Source organism: Electrona antarctica, assembly GCF_951216825.1.
Source record: "Electrona antarctica genome assembly, contig: scaffold_49, whole genome shotgun sequence".
In the NCBI taxonomy this organism is placed as follows: Eukaryota; Metazoa; Chordata; class Actinopteri; order Myctophiformes; family Myctophidae; genus Electrona; species Electrona antarctica.
In genome coordinates, this window is record NW_027638103.1 from 285,522 (window position 1) to 306,900 (window position 21,379).

At 42.3% G+C, this 21,379-nt stretch overlaps 1 protein-coding gene across 3 annotated transcripts in view; it reads right to left on the reverse strand.

The window, feature by feature from the left end:
• The window catches only part of snx25 (sorting nexin 25), a 146,928-nt gene that overhangs the window by 90,154 nt on the left and 35,395 nt on the right, over positions 1–21,379 (reverse strand). For all 3 annotated transcript variants that reach the window (XM_079531283.1, XM_079531282.1, XM_079531281.1), the window contains exons 9-10: positions 13,063–13,194; positions 6,639–6,788 (exon numbers count right to left, since the gene is read on the reverse strand). In XM_079531283.1, the coding sequence (XP_079387409.1) occupies positions 6,639–6,788; positions 13,063–13,194 (282 nt within the window). The remainder of the gene's footprint in view (positions 1–6,638; positions 6,789–13,062; positions 13,195–21,379) is intronic.

Sequence of the window (21,379 nt, forward strand, 5' to 3'; positions counted from 1 at the left end):
ACTCTACTGTACCTGATGTAGACCTGTTCCTCTACTGTACTCTACTGTACCTGATGTAGACCTGTTCCTCTACTGTACTCTACTGTACTCTACTGTACCTGATGTAGACATGTTCCTCTACTGTACTCTACTGTACTCTACTGTACCTGATGTAGACCTGTTCCTCTACTGTACTCTACTGCACTCTACTGTAATCTACTGTACTCTACTGTACCTGATGTAGACCTGTTCCTCTACTCTACTGTACTGTACCTGATGTAGACCTGTTCCTCTACTGTACTCTACTGTACCTGATGTAGACCTGTTCCTCTACTGTACTCTACTGTACCTGATGTAGACATGTTCCTCTACTGTACTATACTGTACTCTACTGTACTATACTGTACCTGATGTAGACATGTTCCTCTACTGTACTATACTGTACTCTACTGTACCTGATGTAGACCTGTTCCTCTACTGTACTTTACTGTACTCTACTGTACCTGATGTAGACCTGTTCCTCTACTGTACCTGATGTAGACCTGTTCCTCTGCTGTACTCTACTGTACCTGATGTAGACCTGTTCCTCTACTGTACTCTACTGTACTCTACTGTACCTGATGTAGACCTGTTCCTCTACTGTACTCTACTGTACTCTACTGTACCTGATGTAGACCTGTTCCTCTGCTGTACTCTACTGTACTCTACTGTACCTGATGTAGACCTGTTCCTCTACTGTACTCTACTGTACCTGATGTAGACATGTTCCTCTACTGTACTATACTGTACTCTACTGTACCTGATGTAGACCTGTTCCTCTACTGTACTCTACTGTACCTGATGTAGACCTGTTCCTCTGCTGTACTCTACTGTACTCTACTGTACCTGATGTAGACCTGTTCCTCTACTGTACTCTACTGTACCTGATGTAGACCTGTTCCTCTACTGTACTCTACTGTACCTGATGTAGACATGTTCCTCTACTGTACTATACTGTACTCTACTGTACTCTACTGTACCTGATGTAGACATGTTCCTCTACTGTACTATACTGTACTCTACTGTACTATACTGTACCTGATGTAGACATGTTCCTCTACTGTACTATACTGTACTCTACTGTACCTGATGTAGACCTGTTCCTCTACTGTACTCTACTGTACTCTACTGTACCTGATGTAGACCTGTTCCTCTACTGTACTCTACTGTACTCTACTGTACCTGATGTAGACCTGTTCCTCTACTGTACTCTACTGTACCTGATGTAGACCTGTTCCTCTACTCTACTCTACTGTACCTGATGTAGACATGTTCCTCTACTCTACTCTACTGTACCTGATGTAGACCTGTTCCTCTACTGTACTCTACTGTACTCTACTGTACCTGATGTAGACCTGTTCCTCTACTGTACTATACTGTACTCTACTGTACTCTACTGTAGACGTGTTCCTCTACTGTACTCTACTGTACTCTACTGTACCTGATGTAGACCTGTTCCTCTACTGTACTATACTGTACTCTACTGTACTCTACTGTAGACGTGTTCCTCTACTGTACTCTACTGTACTCTACTGTACCTGATGTAGACCTGTTCCTCTACTGTACTATACTGTACTCTACTGTACTCTACTGTACCTGATGTAGACCTGTTCCTCTACTGTACTATACTGTACTCTACTGTACCTGATGTAGACCTGTTCCTCCACTGTACTCTACTGTACCTGATGTAGACCTGTTCCTCTACTGTACTATACTGTACTCTACTGTACTCTACTGTACCTGATGTAGACCTGTTCATCTACTGTACTCTACTGTACTCTACTGTACCTGATGTAGACCTGTTCCTCCACTGTACTCTACTGTACTCTACTGTACCTGATGTAGACCTGTTCCTCTACTGTACTCTACTGTACTCTACTGTACCTGATGTAGACCTGTTCCTCTACTGTACTATACTGTACTCTACTGTACTCTACTGTACCTGATGTAGACCTGTTCCTCTACTGTACTATACTGTACTCTACTGTACCTGATGTAGACCTGTTCCTCCACTGTACTCTACTGTACCTGATGTAGACCTGTTCCTCTACTGTACTATACTGTACTCTACTGTACCTGATGTAGACCTGTTCCTCCACTGTACTCTACTGTACCTGATGTAGACCTGTTCCTCTACTGTACTATACTGTACTCTACTGTACTCTACTGTACCTGATGTAGACCTGTTCCTCTACTGTACTCTACTGTACTCTACTGTACCTGATGTAGACCTGTTCCTCCACTGTACTCTACTGTACCTGATGTAGACCTGTTCCTATACTGTACTCTACTGTACTCTACTGTACCTGATGTAGACCTGTTCCTCTACTGTACTCTACTGTACTCTACTGTACCTGATGTAGACCTGTTCCTCTACTGTACTATACTGTACTCTACTGTACTCTACTGTACCTGATGTAGACCTGTTCCTCTACTGTACTCTACTGTACTCTACTGTACCTGATGTAGACCTGTTCCTCCACTGTACTCTACTGTACCTGATGTAGACCTGTTCCTCTACTGTACTATACTGTACTCTACTGTACTCTACTGTACCTGATGTAGACCTGTTCCTCTACTGTACTCTACTGTACTCTACTGTACCTGATGTAGACCTGTTCCTCCACTGTACTCTACTGTACTCTACTGTACCTGATGTAGACCTGTTCCTCTACTGTACTCTACTGTACCTGATGTAGACCTGTTCCTCCACTGTACTCTACTGTACCTGATGTAGACCTGTTCCTCTACTGTAATATACTGTACTATACTGTACCTGATGTAGACCTGTTCCTCTACTGTACTCTACTGTACTCTACTGTACCTGATGTAGACCTGCTCCTCTACTGTACTCTACTGTACCTGATGTAGACCTGTTACTCTACTGTACTCTACTGTACTCTACTGTACTCTACTCTACCTGATGTAGACCTGTTCCTCTACTGTACTCTACTCTACCTGATGTAGACCTGTTCCTCTACTGTACTCTACTGTACTCTACTGTACCTGATGTAGACCTGCTCCTCTACTGTACTCTACTGTACCTGATGTAGACCTGTTACTCTACTGTACTCTACTCTACCTGATGTAGACCTGTTCCTCTACTGTACTCTACTGTACTCTACTCTACCTGATGTAGACCTGTTACTCTACTGTACTCTACTGTACCTGATGTAGACCTGTTCCTCTACTGTAATATACTGTACTCTACTGTACCTGATGTAGACCTGTTCCTCTACTGTACTCTACTGTACTCTACTGTACTCTACTGTACCTGATGTAGACCTGCTCCTCTACTGTACTCTACTGTACCTGATGTAGACCTGTTACTCTACTGTACTCTACTCTACCTGATGTAGACCTGTTCCTCTACTGTACTCTACTGTACTCTACTGTACCTGATGTAGACCTGTTCCTCTACTGTACTCTACTGTACTTGATGTAGACCTGTTCCTCTACTGTACTCTACTGTACCTGATGTAGACCTGTTCCTCTACTGTACTATACTGTACTCTACTCTACTGTACCTGATGTAGACCTGTTCCTCTACTGTACTCTACTGTACTCTACTGTACCTGATGTAGACCTGCTCCTCTACTGTACTCTACTGTACCTGATGTAGACCTGTTACTCTACTGTACTCTACTGTACTCTACTGTACCTGATGTAGACCTGTTCCTCTACTGTACTCTACTGTACTTGATGTAGACCTGTTCCTCTACTGTACTCTACTGTACTCTACTGTACCTGATGTAGACCTGTTCCTCTACTGTACTCTACTGTACTCTACTGTACCTGATGTAGACCTGTTCCTCTACTGTACTCTACTGTACTCTACTGTACCTGATGTAGACCTGTTCCTCTACTGTACTCTACTGTACTTGATGTAGACCTGTTCCTCTACTGTACTCTACTGTACTCTACTGTACCTGATGTAGACCTGTTCCTCTACTGTACTCTACTGTACTCTACTGTACCTGATGTAGACCTGTTCCTCTACTGTACTCTACTGTACTCTACCTGATGTAGACCTGTTCCTCTACTGTACTCTACTGTACTCTACTGTACCTGATGTAGACCTGTTCCTATACTGTACTCTACTGTACTCTACCTGATGTAGACCTGTTCATCTACTGTACTCTACTCTACCTGATGTAGACCTGTTCCTCTACTGTACTCTACTGTACCTGATGTAGACCTGTTCCTCTACTGTACTCTACTGTACCTGATGTAGACCTGTTCCTCTACTGTACTCTACTGTACTCTACTGTACCTGATGTAGACCTGTTCCTCTACTGTACTCTACTGTACTCTACTGTACCTGATGTAGACCTGTTCCTCTACTGTACTCTACTGTACCTGTCCCTGCAGCCTGATGAAGACCTGTGTTCCTCTACTGTACTTATACTGTACTCTACTGTACTCTACTGTACCTGATGTAGACCTGTTCCTCTACTGTACTCTACTGTACTCTGACGTAGACCTGTTCCTCTACTGTACTCTACTGTACTCTACTGTACCTGATGTAGACATGTTACTCTACTGTACTCTACTGTACTCTACTGTACCTGTCCCTGCAGCCTGATTAAGACCTGTGTTCCTCTACTGTACTTATACTGTACTCTACTGTACCTGATGTAGACCTGTTCCTCTACTGTACTCTACTGTACCTGATGTAGACCTGTGTTCCTCTACTGTACTCTACTCTACTGTACCTGTTCTTGCAGCCTGATGAAGACCTGTGTTCCTCTACTGTACTTCTACTGTACTCTACTGTACTCTACTGTACTGTACCTGATGTAGACCTGTTCCTCTACTGTACTCTACTGTACTCTACTGTACTCTACTGTACCTGATGTAGACCTGCTCCTCTACTGTACTCTACTGTACCTGATGTAGACCTGTTACTCTACTGTACTCTACTGTACTCTACTGTACCTGATGTAGACCTGTTCCTCTACTGTACTCTACTGTACTTGATGTAGACCTGTTCCTCTACTGTACTCTACTGTACTCTACTGTACCTGATGTAGACCTGTTCCTCTACTGTACTCTACTGTACTCTACTGTACCTGATGTAGACCTGTTCCTCTACTGTACTCTACTGTACTCTACTGTACCTGATGTAGACCTGTTCCTCTACTGTACTCTACTGTACTTGATGTAGACCTGTTCCTCTACTGTACTCTACTGTACTCTACTGCACCTGATGTAGACCTGTTCCTCTACTGTACTCTACTGTACCTGATGTAGACCTGTTCCTCTACTGTACTCTACTGTACTCTACCTGATGTAGACCTGTTCCTCTACTGTACTCTACTGTACTCTACTGTACCTGATGTAGACCTGTTCCTATACTGTACTCTACTGTACTCTACCTGATGTAGACCTGTTCATCTACTGTACTCTACTCTACCTGATGTAGACCTGTTCCTCTACTGTACTCTACTGTACCTGATGTAGACCTGTTCCTCTACTGTACTCTACTGTACCTGATGTAGACCTGTTCCTCTACTGTACTCTACTGTACTCTACTGTACCTGATGTAGACCTGTTCCTCTACTGTACTCTACTGTACTCTACTGTACCTGATGTAGACCTGTTCCTCTACTGTACTCTACTGTACTCTACTGTACCTGATGTAGACCTGTTCCTATACTGTACTCTACTGTACTCTACCTGATGTAGACCTGTTCATCTACTGTACTCTACTCTACCTGATGTAGACCTGTTCCTCTACTGTACTCTACTGTACCTGATGTAGACCTGTTCCTCTACTGTACTCTACTGTACCTGATGTAGACCTGTTCCTCTACTGTACTCTACTGTACTCTACCTGATGTAGACCTGTTCCTCTACTGTACTCTACTGTACTCTACTGTACCTGATGTAGACCTGTTCCTATACTGTACTCTACTGTACTCTACCTGATGTAGACCTGTTCATCTACTGTACTCTACTCTACCTGATGTAGACCTGTTCCTCTACTGTACTCTACTGTACCTGATGTAGACCTGTTCCTCTACTGTACTCTACTGTACCTGATGTAGACCTGTTCCTCTACTGTACTCTACTGTACTCTACTGTACCTGATGTAGACCTGTTCCTCTACTGTACTCTACTGTACTCTACTGTACCTGATGTAGACCTGTTCCTCTACTGTACTCTACTGTACCTGTCCCTGCAGCCTGATGAAGACCTGTGTTCCTCTACTGTACTTATACTGTACTCTACTGTACTCTACTGTACCTGATGTAGACCTGTTCCTCTACTGTACTCTACTGTACTCTGACGTAGACCTGTTCCTCTACTGTACTCTACTCTACTGTACTCTACTGTACCTGATGTAGACATGTTACTCTACTGTACTCTACTGTACTCTACTGTACCTGTCCCTGCAGCCTGATTAAGACCTGTGTTCCTCTACTGTACTTATACTGTACTCTACTGTACTCTACTGTACCTGATGTAGACCTGTTCCTCTACTGTACTCTACTGTACCTGATGTAGACCTGTGTTCCTCTACTGTACTCTACTCTACTGTACCTGTTCTTGCAGCCTGATGAAGACCTGTGTTCCTCTACTGTACTTCTACTGTACTCTACTGTACTCTACTGTACCTGCTCCTGCAGCCTGATGAAGACCTGTGTTCCTCGGTTTCCAACCAGACTCTGCTGGACCTCCTTCAGCAGAGCCTTCTCCACGGGGATCTCCCTGCTCTCCACGAAGAACTTCTGGTAGATCTCCCCCACGATGGTGGGCACCTCGCTCTGTAACGCACGCACGCACACGCACGCACACGCGCACACACACACACACACACACAATTGTACTTGTGAGGACACACATTTTAGGATTGCTCTAGTGCAGCTAATGGTGCCAGGGTAGATCTCTCCCTATTGTCATTCTGCCCAATTGATGAAGACGAACTCCGCAAAACCATATCACAGATGACTTCATCCTCCTGTTCATTGGATACAATTCCCACCACCTTTCTCAAAGAGGTTTTAGACAGTGTGATTGGAGATATCCTAAAAAGTGTAAACAGCTCTCTACAATCAGGCGTCTTTCCAGACTCACTGAAGACGGCTGTAGTTAGGCCCTTACTCAAGAAACACAATCTTGATCCCTCTGTGTTGGGTAACTATCGACCCATTTCTAATCTGCCCTTTCTGGACAAGGTTTTAGAAAAATGCATCTTTCATCAATTGGATGTGTTTCTACAATAATGTGCATAACAAATTCCAATCTGGCTTTAGGAAAGGCCACAGCACAGAAACAGCACTTGTAAAAGTAATTAATGATCTTAGGGTGTCTGCTGACAAGAAAAATGTATCCGTTCTCTTACTTCTAGATCTAACGGCTGCATTCGACACGATTGATCATTCAATTTTAATACAGCGTCTGGAGCACTGGATAGGCTTGTCTGGTACGGCCCTGTCTTGGTTTTCCTCTTACCTATCAAACAGAAGTTATTTTGTCAATCTAGCTGAGTTTGACTCAGACAAACATGACATCGGTTCTGGTATTCCTCAGGGCTCGATTATTGGTCCTCTGTTATTCTCCCTGTACATACTGCCGTTGGGAGAACTTATTACCAATCACGGAGTCAATTTTCATTTCTATGCTGATGATACCCAACTATATATTTCTGTAGCTCCAGATGATCCCTGTGCCTTAGACCCGTTGTTGACCTGTCTGTCTAGCATCAAATGCTGGATGAGTGAGAACTTTCTCAAGCTAAATGAGGATAAGACAGAAGTTCTCATAATCGGTTCTAGTGAGCAGAAAGAATCAATAATAAGCAGACTTGGCAACCTGACTGTAGAAAGTAACAGTACAGTAAAGAACTTGGGGGTCATTATTGATTCTGAATTGAATTTTAATTCATACATTAATCATGTTACCAAGATTGCTTTTTTTCACCTTAGAAATATTGCACGAATCAGAGCCTATTTGTCATTGGACGATGCAAAAACGCGAATCCACGCCTTTGTTTTTTCTCGGCTTGATTACTGCAATGCACGTTTTTCTGGACTGCCTAAGAAAACAACTGACAGATTACAACTTGTCCAAAATGCAGCAGCCAGAGTTTTAACTAGAACTAAGATGAGAGAACATTACTCCAGTTTTAGCTTCACTGCACTGGCTCCCGGTTGTTTTTAGGTTTGATTTTAAAATAATTTTACTTGTTTATAAAGCTCTAAATGGTCTCGCACCTTCCTACCTACATGACTGCCTGCCTAAAAAATCCCAAAAAAATGGCAACTAAAAAATACAGGGAAGCAGCGTTTTGCTTCTACGGGCCGAGGGCGTGGAACAAACTCCCACTGTACCTTCGACAGGCAGCCTCTGTAGACATTTTTAAAGCGCAGCTCAAGACTCACTTCTACACCCTTGCTTTTAATTGATATTTTTTGTTATTCATGTCCTCACTGTATTGCATTACTGCTCTTGTTTTTTTGAATGTCTATGCCTTGCTTTTCTTAATTTTTTTCTCCATTGCTCTGTAAAGCACTTTGAGCTGCATTTCATGTCATGAAAGGTGCTATACAAATAAAGTTTTATTATTATTATTATTATTAGTGGAGCGCCAGGCGTTGATGCCAGATGTTCGACCAGAGGATAATGGTCCATTTTCAGTTTCAGATAATGGTCCATTTTCAATTCTCGCCCGCAGAACTGCCACTCACTGGATACGTTTCTCTTTGTTGGACCATTCTGTGTAAACCCTAGAGATGGCTGTGTGTCCAACATTCTATAAAGATGTCTGTGTCCAACATTCTCTAGAGATGTCCGTGTGTCCAACATTCTATAAAGATGTCCGTGTGTCCAACATGCTCTAGAGATGTCTGTGTGTCCAACATTCTCTAGAGATGTCTGTGTCCAACATTCTCTAGAGATGTCTGTGTGTCCAACATTCTATAGATATGTCTGTGTGTCCAACATTCTATAGAGATGTCTGTGTGTCCAACATTCTATAGAGATGTCTGTGTGTCCAACATTCTATAGAGATGTCCGTGTGTCCAACATTCTATAGAGATGTCTGTGTGTCCAACATTCTATAGAGATGTCTGTGTGTCCAACATTCTATAGAGATGTCTGTGTGTCCAACATTCCCTAGAGACGTCTGTGTGTCCAACATTCTCTAGAGATGTCTGTGTGTCCAACATTCTGTAGAGATGTCTGTGTGTCCAACATTCTCTAGAGATGTCTGTGTGTCCAACATTCTCTAGAGATGTCTGTGTGTCCAACATTCTCTAGAGATGTCTGTGTGTCCAACATTCTGTAGAGATGTCTGTGTGTCCAACATTCTCTAGAGATGTCTGTGTGTCCAACATTCTCTAGAGATGTCTGTGTGTCCAACATTCTCTAGAGATGTCTGTGTGTCCAACATTCTATAGAGATGTCTGTGTGTCCAACATTCTATAGATATGTCTGTGTCCAACATTCTATAGAGATGTCTGTGTGTCCAACATTCTATAGAGATGTCTGTGTGTCCAACATTCTGTAGAGATGTCCGTGTGTCCAACATTCTGTAGAGATGTCCGTGTGTCCAACATTTTGTAGAGATGTCCGTGTGTCCAACATTCTCTAGAGATGTCTGTGTGTCCAACATTCTATAGAGATGTCTGTGTGTCCAACATTCTATAGAGATGTCTGTGTGTCCAACATTCTCTAGAGATGTTTGTGTGTCCAACATTCTATAGAGATGTCTGTGTGTCCAACATTCTATAGAGATGTCTGTGTGTCCAACATTCTCTAGAGATGTCTGTGTGTCCAACATTCTCTAGAGATGTCCGTGTGTCCAACATTCTATAGAGATGTCTGTGTGTCCAACATTCTCTAGAGATGTCTGTGTGTCCAACATTCTATAGATATGTCTGTGTGTCCAACATTCTCTAGAGATGTCCGTGTCCAACATTCTATAGAGATGTCTGTGTCCAACATTCTCTAGAGATGTCTGTGTGTCCAACATTCTATAGATATGTCTGTGTGTCCAACATTCCATAGAGATGTCTGTGTGTCCAACATTCCATAGAGATGTCTGTGTGTCCAACATTCTCTAGAGATGTCTGTGTGTCCAACATTCTATAGAGATGTCTGTGTGTCCAACATTCTATAGAGATGTCTGTGTGTCCAACATGCTATAGAGATGTCTGTGTGTCCAACATTCTATAGAGATGTCCGTGTGTCCAACATTCTATAAAGATGTCCGTGTGTCCAACATGCTCTAGAGATGTCTGTGTGTCCAACATTCTCTAGAGATGTCTGTGTCCAACATTCTCTAGAGATGTCTGTGTGTCCAACATTCTATAGATATGTCTGTGTGTCCAACATTCTATAGAGATGTCTGTGTGTCCAACATTCTATAGAGATGTCTGTGTGTCCAACATTCTATAGAGATGTCCGTGTGTCCAACATTCTATAGAGATGTCTGTGTGTCCAACATTCTATAGAGATGTCTGTGTGTCCAACATTCTATAGAGATGTCTGTGTGTCCAACATTCCCTAGAGACGTCTGTGTGTCCAACATTCTCTAGAGATGTCTGTGTGTCCAACATTCTGTAGAGATGTCTGTGTGTCCAACATTCTCTAGAGATGTCTGTGTGTCCAACATTCTCTAGAGATGTCTGTGTGTCCAACATTCTCTAGAGATGTCTGTGTGTCCAACATTCTGTAGAGATGTCTGTGTGTCCAACATTCTCTAGAGATGTCTGTGTGTCCAACATTCTCTAGAGATGTCTGTGTGTCCAACATTCTCTAGAGATGTCTGTGTGTCCAACATTCTATAGAGATGTCTGTGTGTCCAACATTCTATAGATATGTCTGTGTCCAACATTCTATAGAGATGTCTGTGTGTCCAACATTCTATAGAGATGTCTGTGTGTCCAACATTCTGTAGAGATGTCCGTGTGTCCAACATTCTGTAGAGATGTCCGTGTGTCCAACATTTTGTAGAGATGTCCGTGTGTCCAACATTCTCTAGAGATGTCTGTGTGTCCAACATTCTATAGAGATGTCTGTGTGTCCAACATTCTATAGAGATGTCTGTGTGTCCAACATTCTCTAGAGATGTTTGTGTGTCCAACATTCTATAGAGATGTCTGTGTGTCCAACATTCTATAGAGATGTCTGTGTGTCCAACATTCTCTAGAGATGTCTGTGTGTCCAACATTCTCTAGAGATGTCCGTGTGTCCAACATTCTATAGAGATGTCTGTGTGTCCAACATTCTCTAGAGATGTCTGTGTGTCCAACATTCTATAGATATGTCTGTGTGTCCAACATTCTCTAGAGATGTCCGTGTCCAACATTCTATAGAGATGTCTGTGTCCAACATTCTCTAGAGATGTCTGTGTGTCCAACATTCTATAGATATGTCTGTGTGTCCAACATTCCATAGAGATGTCTGTGTGTCCAACATTCCATAGAGATGTCTGTGTGTCCAACATTCTCTAGAGATGTTTGTGTGTCCAACATTCTATAGAGATGTCCGTGTGTCCAACATTCTATAGAGATGTCTGTGTGTCCAAGATTCTGTAGAGATGTCTGTGTGTCCAACATTCTATAGAGATGTCTGTGTGTCCAACATTCTATAGAGATGTCTGTGTGTCCAACATTCTATAGAGATGTCTGTGTGTCCAACATTCTATAGAGATGTCTGTGTGTCCAACATTCTATAGAGATGTCTGTGTGTCCAACATTCTGTAGAGATGTCTGTGTGTCCAACATTCTATAGAGATGTCTGTGTGTCCAACATTCTGTAGAGATGTCTGTGTGTCCAACATTCTATAGAGATGTCTGTGTGTCCAACATTCTCTAGAGATGTCTGTGTGTCCAACATTCTCTAGATATGTCTGTGTCCAACATTCTCTAGAGATGTCTGTGTGTCCAACATTCTCTAGAGATGTCTGTGTGTCCAACATTCTCTAGATATGTCTGTGTCCAACATTCTCTAGAGATGTCTGTGTGTCCAACATTCTATAGAGATGTCTGTGTGTCCAACATTCTCTAGAGATGTTTGTGTGTCCAACATTCTATAGAGATGTCCGTGTGTCCAACATTCTCTAGAGATGTCTGTGTGTCCAACATTCTATAGAGATGTCTGTGTGTCCAACATTCTCTAGAGATGTCTGTGTGTCCAACATTCTCTAGAGATGTCTGTGTGTCCAACATTCTCTAGAGATGTCCGTGTGTCCAACATTCTGTAGAGATGTCCGTGTGTCCAACATTCTGTAGAGATGTCCGTGTGTCCAACATTTTGTAGAGATGTCCGTGTGTCCAACATTCTCTAGAGATGTTTGTGTGTCCAACATTCTATAGAGATGTCTGTGTGTCCAACATTCTATAGAGATGTCTGTGTGTCCAACATTCTCTAGAGATGTTTGTGTGTCCAACATTCTATAGAGATGTCTGTGTGTCCAACATTCTATAGAGATGTCTGTGTGTCCAACATTCTCTAGAGATGTCTGTGTGTCCAACATTCTCTAGAGATGTCCGTGTGTCCAACATTCTATAGAGATGTCTGTGTGTCCAACATTCTATAGAGATGTCTGTGTGTCCAACATTCTATAGAGATGTCTGTGTGTCCAACATTCTCTAGAGATGTCTGTGTGTCCAACATTCTATAGAGATGTCTGTGTGTCCAACATTCTATAGAGATGTCTGTGTGTCCAACATTCCATAGAGATGTCTGTGTGTCCAACATTCCATAGAGATGTCTGTGTGTCCAACATTCTATAGAGATGTCTGTGTGTCCAACATTCCATAGAGATGTCTGTGTGTCCAACATTCTATAGAGATGTCTGTGTGTCCAACATTCTCTAGAGATGTTTGTGTGTCCAACATTCTATAGAGATGTCTACCACCAGAGGGCGGTATTACCTTATTGGCCGTCTCCAGCGTCTCCACCAGAGGGCGGTATTACGTTATTGGTCGTCTCCAGCGTCTCCACCAGAGGGCGGTATTACCTTATTGGCCGTCTCCAGCGTCTCCACCAGAGGGCGGTATTACCTTATTGGCTGTTTTCAGCATCTCTTACCTTATTGGCTGTCTTCAGCGTCTCCACCAGCTCCCAGAAGCTGATCAGAGCTCTCTTATCCACCCTCTCCATGTAAACTCTGAAGTGTTCCCTGTAGCCCGGGTTACACAGGATGTCATCAAACTGCAGGATCTGGACGAGAGACACAGAGAGAGAGAGAGAGAGAGAGAGAGAGAGAGAGAGAGAGAGAGAGAGAGAGAGAGAGAGAGAGAGAGAGAGAGAGAGAGAGAGAGAGAGAGAGAGAGAGAGAGAGACAGAGAGATTACACAGGATGTCATCGAACTGCAGGATCTGGACGAGAGACACAGAGACACAGAGACACAGCGAGAGAGAGAGAGAGGTTACACAAGATGTCATCGAACTGCAGGATCTGGACAAGAGACAGAGACACAGAGAAGAGAGAGAGAGAGAGAGAGAGAGAGAGAGAGAGAGAGAGAGAGAGAGAGAGAGAGAGAGAGAGAGAGAGAGAGAGAGAGAGACAGAGACAGAGAGAGAGAGAGACATAGAGACAGAGAGAGAGAGAGGGAGAGAGAGAGAGAGAGAGAGAGAGAGAGGTTACACAGGATGTCATGTGATGTATGCCATGCTTTTTGTTATTGCTTAATGTAAGTCGCTCTGGATTAAGAGCGTCTGCTAAATGCCTAAATTGTAAATTGTAAATTGTAGAGAGAGAGAGAGAGAGAGAGAGAGACAGAGACAGAGAGAGAGAGAGACATAGAGACAGAGAGAGAGAGAGAGAGAGAGAGAGGTTACACAGGATGTCATCGAACTGCAGGATCTGGACAAGAGACAGAGACACAGAGAGAGAGAGAGAGAGAGAGAGAGAGAGAGACACAGAGAGAGAGAGAGAGAGATAGAGAGACAGAGAGAGACAGAGACAGAGACAGAGACAGAGACAGAGAGAGAGAGAGAGAGAATGGAACAGAGCCTTCATTAGTATCATTAACACTGGCCACGTTTACATGAGGTCTTTCAACCCCTCGTAAATCCGAATAGAAGTTAAATCCTATTAAACGTTGTCATGTAAACACCTACAAAAACTTAAATCCGAATGAAAATGCTCGATGCGATTTAAAAACCATTCCAATGTCACTGGCCGGATTATTCCGACGTTCAATGCGATTGAAAGAAAATTGGACTCATGTATACACTGCTTCGGATGTAAGTTCATTCTGGTCTTTCTGAGCATGCTCATTTCCAAGGCGCTCATATCCAAGGCGCTCATATCCAAGGCGCGCCGATCGGAGTTTGCACATAGAGCGCGTTATTTCGTGCATTTTGCAGATCCGAAATCCACACAGAAAAAACGTGGAGCAGCAGCAGTGATGATGATTCCCCTGATCTGTGAGTGTTCAAAGATCCAACCGTAGGTAGCCTACTTTGCCCGGAATATATTATGCCATAATGATGCGGCGATGGTGTATCGTGCAGATATATATGCTATGCATAATATGCTTTATGCGATGTACAAGACCACAGATGGAACACATTGTCAGCCTGTAGATCAGCACTTACTTACACAATGTACGTGCATTGTGCAAAGACGAATCACAAATAAACCCAATAGCCTTGTGAGGCGCACAGCGAAAATTTGATAAATGCGATGTCCCCCCCTGTTTACTGCTCCGTGTGTGTGGTTGCAACCGTGTGTGTGTGTTCAATCTCTCTCTCTCTCTCTCTCTCTCTCTCTCTCTCTCAGTAATCAGTGTGTTGCGTGCCCTGGCCGTGCTGTAGATAATAAAGTACAAATAAAAACGAGATGATCACCTTCCCAGCGTAGAAGGGGAGCCGCAGCGGGTGGGGAAAAAGATCACATCTCCATGTAAACAATCATTCGGAATGACCATTTCCCATGTAAACTCGCAGCAAAATGTTTTACTTCCGAAGTATTTTATTCAGAAGTATTTATTCGGAATGATCAGCCTGCATGTAACTGCGGCCACTGACTCTGTTTGACCAGAATGGAACAGAGCCTTCATTAGTATCATTAACACTGACTCTGTTTGACCAGAATGGAACAGCGCCTTCATTCGTATCATTAACACTGACTCTGTTTGACCAGAATGGAACAGAGCCTTCATTAGTATCATTAACACTGGCCACGTTTACATGAGGTCTTTCAACCCCTCTTAATTCCGAATAGAAGTTCAATCCTATTAAACGTTGTCATGTAAACACATACAAAAACTTAAATCCGAATGAAAATGCTCGATGCGATTTAAAAACCATTCCGATGTCACTGGTCGGATTATTCCGATGTTCAATGCGATTGAAAGAAAATTGGACTCATGTATACACTGCTTCGGATGTAAATTCATTCTGGTCTTTCTGAGCATGCTCATTTCCAAGGCGCTCCAACTCCAAGGCGCTCATATACAAGGCGCGCCGAGGAGTTTGCACATAGAGCGCGTTATTTCGTGCATTTTGCAGATCCGAAATCCACAAAAAAAAACGTGGAGCAGCAGCAGTGATGATGATCCCCCTGATATATGAGTGTTCAAAGATCCAACCGTCCCGAGTTGATGATCACTGATCATTTTCAAACATGTTTGATATAGGTTATATAGCCAGCCTATGTATCTGGATTGCTTAATGCTACTCAGTCCGCTGTTCAGTAATCTCTCTCACACACACACACACACACACACACACACACACACACACACACACACACACACACACACACACACACACACACACACACACACACACACACACACACACACACACACACACACACACACACACACACACACACACACACACACACACACACACAATCAATAATACGCTACTATCGCTATAATGTCCTTTTACAGGCTATAACTTGCCTATTCCAAGTTGCAACCAAAACGTCATGAAACATAACGGCTTTGCAGTTAATGAGCAGCTGCAATCAATCTAGTATTATCTCTCTCTCTCTCCCTCTCTCTCTCAAAAATAACGAGCGACCCTTGATACAATAATAATCAGTGTGTTGCGTGCCCTGGCCGTGCTGTAGAAAATAAAGTAGGCCTACAAATAAAAACGAGATGATCACCTTCCCAGCGGAGAAGGGGAGCCGCAGCGGGTGGGGAAAAAGATCACATCTCCATGTAAACAATCATTCGGAATGACCATTTCCAATGTAAATCGCAGCAAAAAAAATTACTTCCGAAGTATTTTATTCGGAAGTATTTATTCGGAATGATCAGCCTGCATGTAACTGCGGCCACTGACTCTGTTCTGACCAGAATGGAACAGAGCCTTCATTAGAATCATTAACACTGACTCTGTTTGACCAGAATGGAACAGAGCCTTCATTAGTATCATTAACACTGACTCTGTTCTGACCAGAATGGAACAGAGCCTTCATTCGTATCATTAACACTGACTCTGTTCTGACCAGAATGGAACAGAGCCTTCATTAGTATCATTAACACTGACTCTGTTTGACCAGAATGGAACAGAGCCTTCATTAGTATCATTAACACTGACTCTGTTTGACCAGAATGCAACAGAGCCTTCATTAGTATCATTAACACTGACTCTGTTTGACCAGAATGGAACAGAGCCTTCATTAGTATCATTAACACTGACTCTGTTTGACCAGAATGGAACAGAGCCTTCATTAGTATCATTAACACTGACTCTGTTTGACCAGAATGGAACAGAGCCTTCATTAGTATCATTAACACTGACTCTGTTTGACCAGAATGGAACAGAGCCTTCATTAGTATCATTAACACTGACTCTGTTTGACCAGAATGGAACAGAGCCTTCATTAGAATCATTAACACTGACTCTGTTTGACCAGAATGGAACAGAGCCTTCATTAGTATCATTAACACTGACTCTGTTCTGACCAGAATGGAACAGAGCCTTCATTAGTATCATTAACACTGACTCTGTTCTGACCAGAATGGAACAGAGCCTTCATTAGTATCATTAACACTGACTCTGTTCTGACCAGAATGGAACAGAGCCTTCATTAGTATCATTAACACTGACTCTGTTTGACCAGAATGGAACAGAGCCTTCATTAGTATCATTAACACTGACTCTGTTTGACCAGAATGGAACAGAGCCTTCATTAGTATCATTAACACTGACTCTGTTTGACCAGAATGGAACAGAGCCTTCATTAGTATCATTAACACTGACTCTGTTTGACCAGAATGGAACAGAGCCTTCATTAGAATCATTAACACTGACTCTGTTTGACCAGAATGGAACAGAGCCTTCATTAGTATCATTAACACTGACTCTGTTCTGACCAGAATGGAACAGAGCCTTCATTAGTATCATTAACACTGACTCTGTTCTGACCAGAATGGAACAGAGCCTTCATTAGTATCATTAACACTGACTCTGTTCTGACCAGAATGGAACAGAGCCTTCATTAGTATCATTAACACTGACTCTGTTTGACCAGAATGGAACAGAGCCTTCATTAGTATCATTAACACTGACTCTGTTTGACCAGAATGGAACAGAGCCTTCATTAGTATCATTAACACTGACTCTGTTTGACCAGAATGGAACAGAGCCTTCATTAGTATCATTAACACTGACTCTGTTTGACCAGAATGGAACAGAGCCTTCATTAGTATCATTAACACTGACTCTGTTTGACCAGAATGGAACAGAGCCTTCATTAGTATCATTAACACTGACTCTGTTTGACCAGAATGGAACAGAGCCTTCATTAGCATCATTAACACTGACTCTGTTTGACCAGAATGGAACAGAGCCTTCATTAGCATCATTAACACTGACTCTGTTTGACCAGAATGGAACAGAGCCTTCATTAGCATCATTAACACTGACTCTGTTTGACCAGAATGGAACAGAGCCTTCATTAGAATCATTAACACTGACTCTGTTTGACCAGAATGGAACAGAGCCTTCATTAGTATCATTAAAACTGACTCTGTTTGACCAGAATGGAACAGAGCCTTCATTAGTATCATTAACACTGACTCTGTTCTGACCAGAATGGAACAGAGCCTTCATTAGTATCATCAACACTGACTCTGTTCTGACCAGAATGGAACAGAGCCTTCATTAGAATCATTAACACTGACTCTGTTTGACCAGAATGGAACAGAGCCTTCATTAGCATCATTAACACTGACTCTGTTTGACCAGAATGGAACAGAGCCTTCATTAGAATCATTAACACTGACTCTGTTTGACCAGAATGGAACAGAGCCTTCATTAGTATCATTAACACTGACTCTGTTTGACCAGAATGGAACAGAGCCTTCATTAGTATCATTAACACTGACTCTGTTCTGACCAGAATGGAACAGAGCCTTCATTAGTATCATTAACACTGACTCTGTTCTGACCAGAATGGAACAGAGCCTGCATTAGTATCATTAACACTGACTCTGTTCTGACCAGAATGGAACAGAGCCTTCATTAGTATCATTAACACTGACTCTGTTCTGACCAGAATGGAACAGAGCCTTCATTAGTATCATTAACACTGACTCTGTTCTGACCAGAATGGAACAGAGCCTTCATTAGTATCATTAACACTGACTCTGTTTGACCAGAATGGAACAGAGCCTTCATTAGTATCATTAACACTGACTCTGTTTGACCAGAATGGAACAGAGCCTTCATTAGTATCATTAACACTGACTCTGTTTGACCAGAATGGAACAGAGCCTTCATTAGTATCATTAACACTGACTCTGTTTGACCAGAATGGAACAGAGCCTTCATTAGAATCATTAACACTGACTGTTTGACCAGAATGGAGGAGCCTTCATTAGTATCATTATCACTGACTCTGTTCTGACCAGAATGGAACAGAGCCTTCATTAGTATCATTAACACTGACTCTGTTCTGACCAGAATGGAACAGAGCCTTCATTAGTATCATTATCACTGACTCTGTTCTGACCAGAATGGAACAGAGCCTTCATTAGTATCATTAACACTGACTCTGTTCTGACCAGAATGGAACAGAGCCTTCATTAGTATCATTAACACTGACTCTGTTTGACCAGAATGGAACAGAGCCTTCATTAGTATCATTAACACTGACTCTGTTTGACCAGAATGGAACAGAGCCTTCATTAGTATCATTAACACTGACTCTGTTTGACCAGAATGGAACAGAGCCTTCATTAGTATCATTAACACTGACTCTGTTTGACCAGAATGGAACAGAGCCTTCATTAGTATCATTAACACTGACTCTGTTTGACCAGAATGGAACAGAGCCTTCATTAGTATCATTAACACTGACTCTGTTTGACCAGAATGGAACAGAGCCTTCATTAGTATCATTAACACTGACTCTGTTTGACCAGAATGGAACAGAGCCTTCATTAGCATCATTAACACTGACTCTGTTTGACCAGAATGGAACAGAGCCTTCATTAGCATCATTAACACTGACTCTGTTTGACCAGAATGGAACAGAGCCTTCATTAGCATCATTAACACTGACTCTGTTTGACCAGAATGGAACAGAGCCTTCATTAGCATCATTAACACTGACTCTGTTTGACCAGAATGGAACAGAGCCTTCATTAGAATCATTAACACTGACTCTGTTTGACCAGAATGGAACAGAGCCTTCATTAGTATCATTAACACTGACTCTGTTCTGACCAGAATGGAACAGAGCCTTCATTAGTATCATTAACACTGACTCTGTTCTGACCAGAATGGAACAGAGCCTTCATTAGTATCATTAACACTGACTCTGTTCTGACCAGAATGGAACAGAGCCTTCATTAGTATCATTAACACTGACTCTGTTCTGACCAGAATGGAACAGAGCCTTCATTAGTATCATTAACACTGACTCTGTTCTGACCAGAATGGAACAGAGCCTTCATTAGTATCATTAACACTGACTCTGTTTGACCAGAATGGAACAGAGCCTTCATTAGTATCATTAACACTGACTCTGTTTGACCAGAATGGAACAGAGCCTTCATTAGTATCATTAACACTGACTCTGTTCTGACCAGAATGGAACAGAGCCTTCATTAGTATCATTAACACTGACTCTGTTCTGACCAGAATGGAACAGAGCCTTCATTAGTATCATTAACACTGACTCTGTTTGACCAGAATGGAACAGAGCCTTCATTAGTATCATTAACACTGACTCTGTTTGACCAGAATGGAACAGAGCCTTCATTAGTATCATTAACACTGACTCTGTTTGACCAGAATGGAACAGAGCCTTCATTAGTATCATTAACACTGACTCTGTTTGACCAGAATGGAACAGAGCCTTCATTAGAATCATTAACACTGACTGTTTGACCAGAATGGAGGAGCCTTCATTAGTATCATTATCACTGACTCTGTTCTGACCAGAATGGAACAGAGCCTTCATTAGTATCATTAACACTGACTCTGTTCTGACCAGAATGGAACAGAGCCTTCATTAGTATCATTATCACTGACTCTGTTCTGACCAGAATGGAACAGAGCCTTCATTAGTATCATTAACACTGACTCTGTTCTGACCAGAATGGAACAGAGCCTTCATTAGTATCATTAACACTGACTCTGTTTGACCAGAATGGAACAGAGCCTTCATTAGTATCATTAACACTGACTCTGTTTGACCAGAATGGAACAGAGCCTTCATTAGTATCATTAACACTGACTCTGTTTGACCAGAATGGAACAGAGCCTTCATTAGTATCATTAACACTGACTCTGTTTGACCAGAATGGAACAGAGCCTTCATTAGTATCATTAACACTGACTCTGTTTGACCAGAATGGAACAGAGCCTTCATTAGTATCATTAACACTGACTCTGTTTGACCAGAATGGAACAGAGCCTTCATTAGTATCATTAACACTGACTCTGTTTGACCAGAATGGAACAGAGCCTTCATTAGCATCATTAACACTGACTCTGTTTGACCAGAATGGAACAGAGCCTTCATTAGCATCATTAACACTGACTCTGTTTGACCAGAATGGAACAGAGCCTTCATTAGCATCATTAACACTGACTCTGTTTGACCAGAATGGAACAGAGCCTTCATTAGCATCATTAACACTGACTCTGTTTGACCAGAATGGAACAGAGCCTTCATTAGAATCATTAACACTGACTCTGTTTGACCAGAATGGAACAGAGCCTTCATTAGTATCATTAACACTGACTCTGTTCTGACCAGAATGGAACAGAGCCTTCATTAGTATCATTAACACTGACTCTGTTCTGACCAGAATGGAACAGAGCCTTCATTAGTATCATTAACACTGACTCTGTTCTGACCAGAATGGAACAGAGCCTTCATTAGTATCATTAACACTGACTCTGTTCTGACCAGAATGGAACA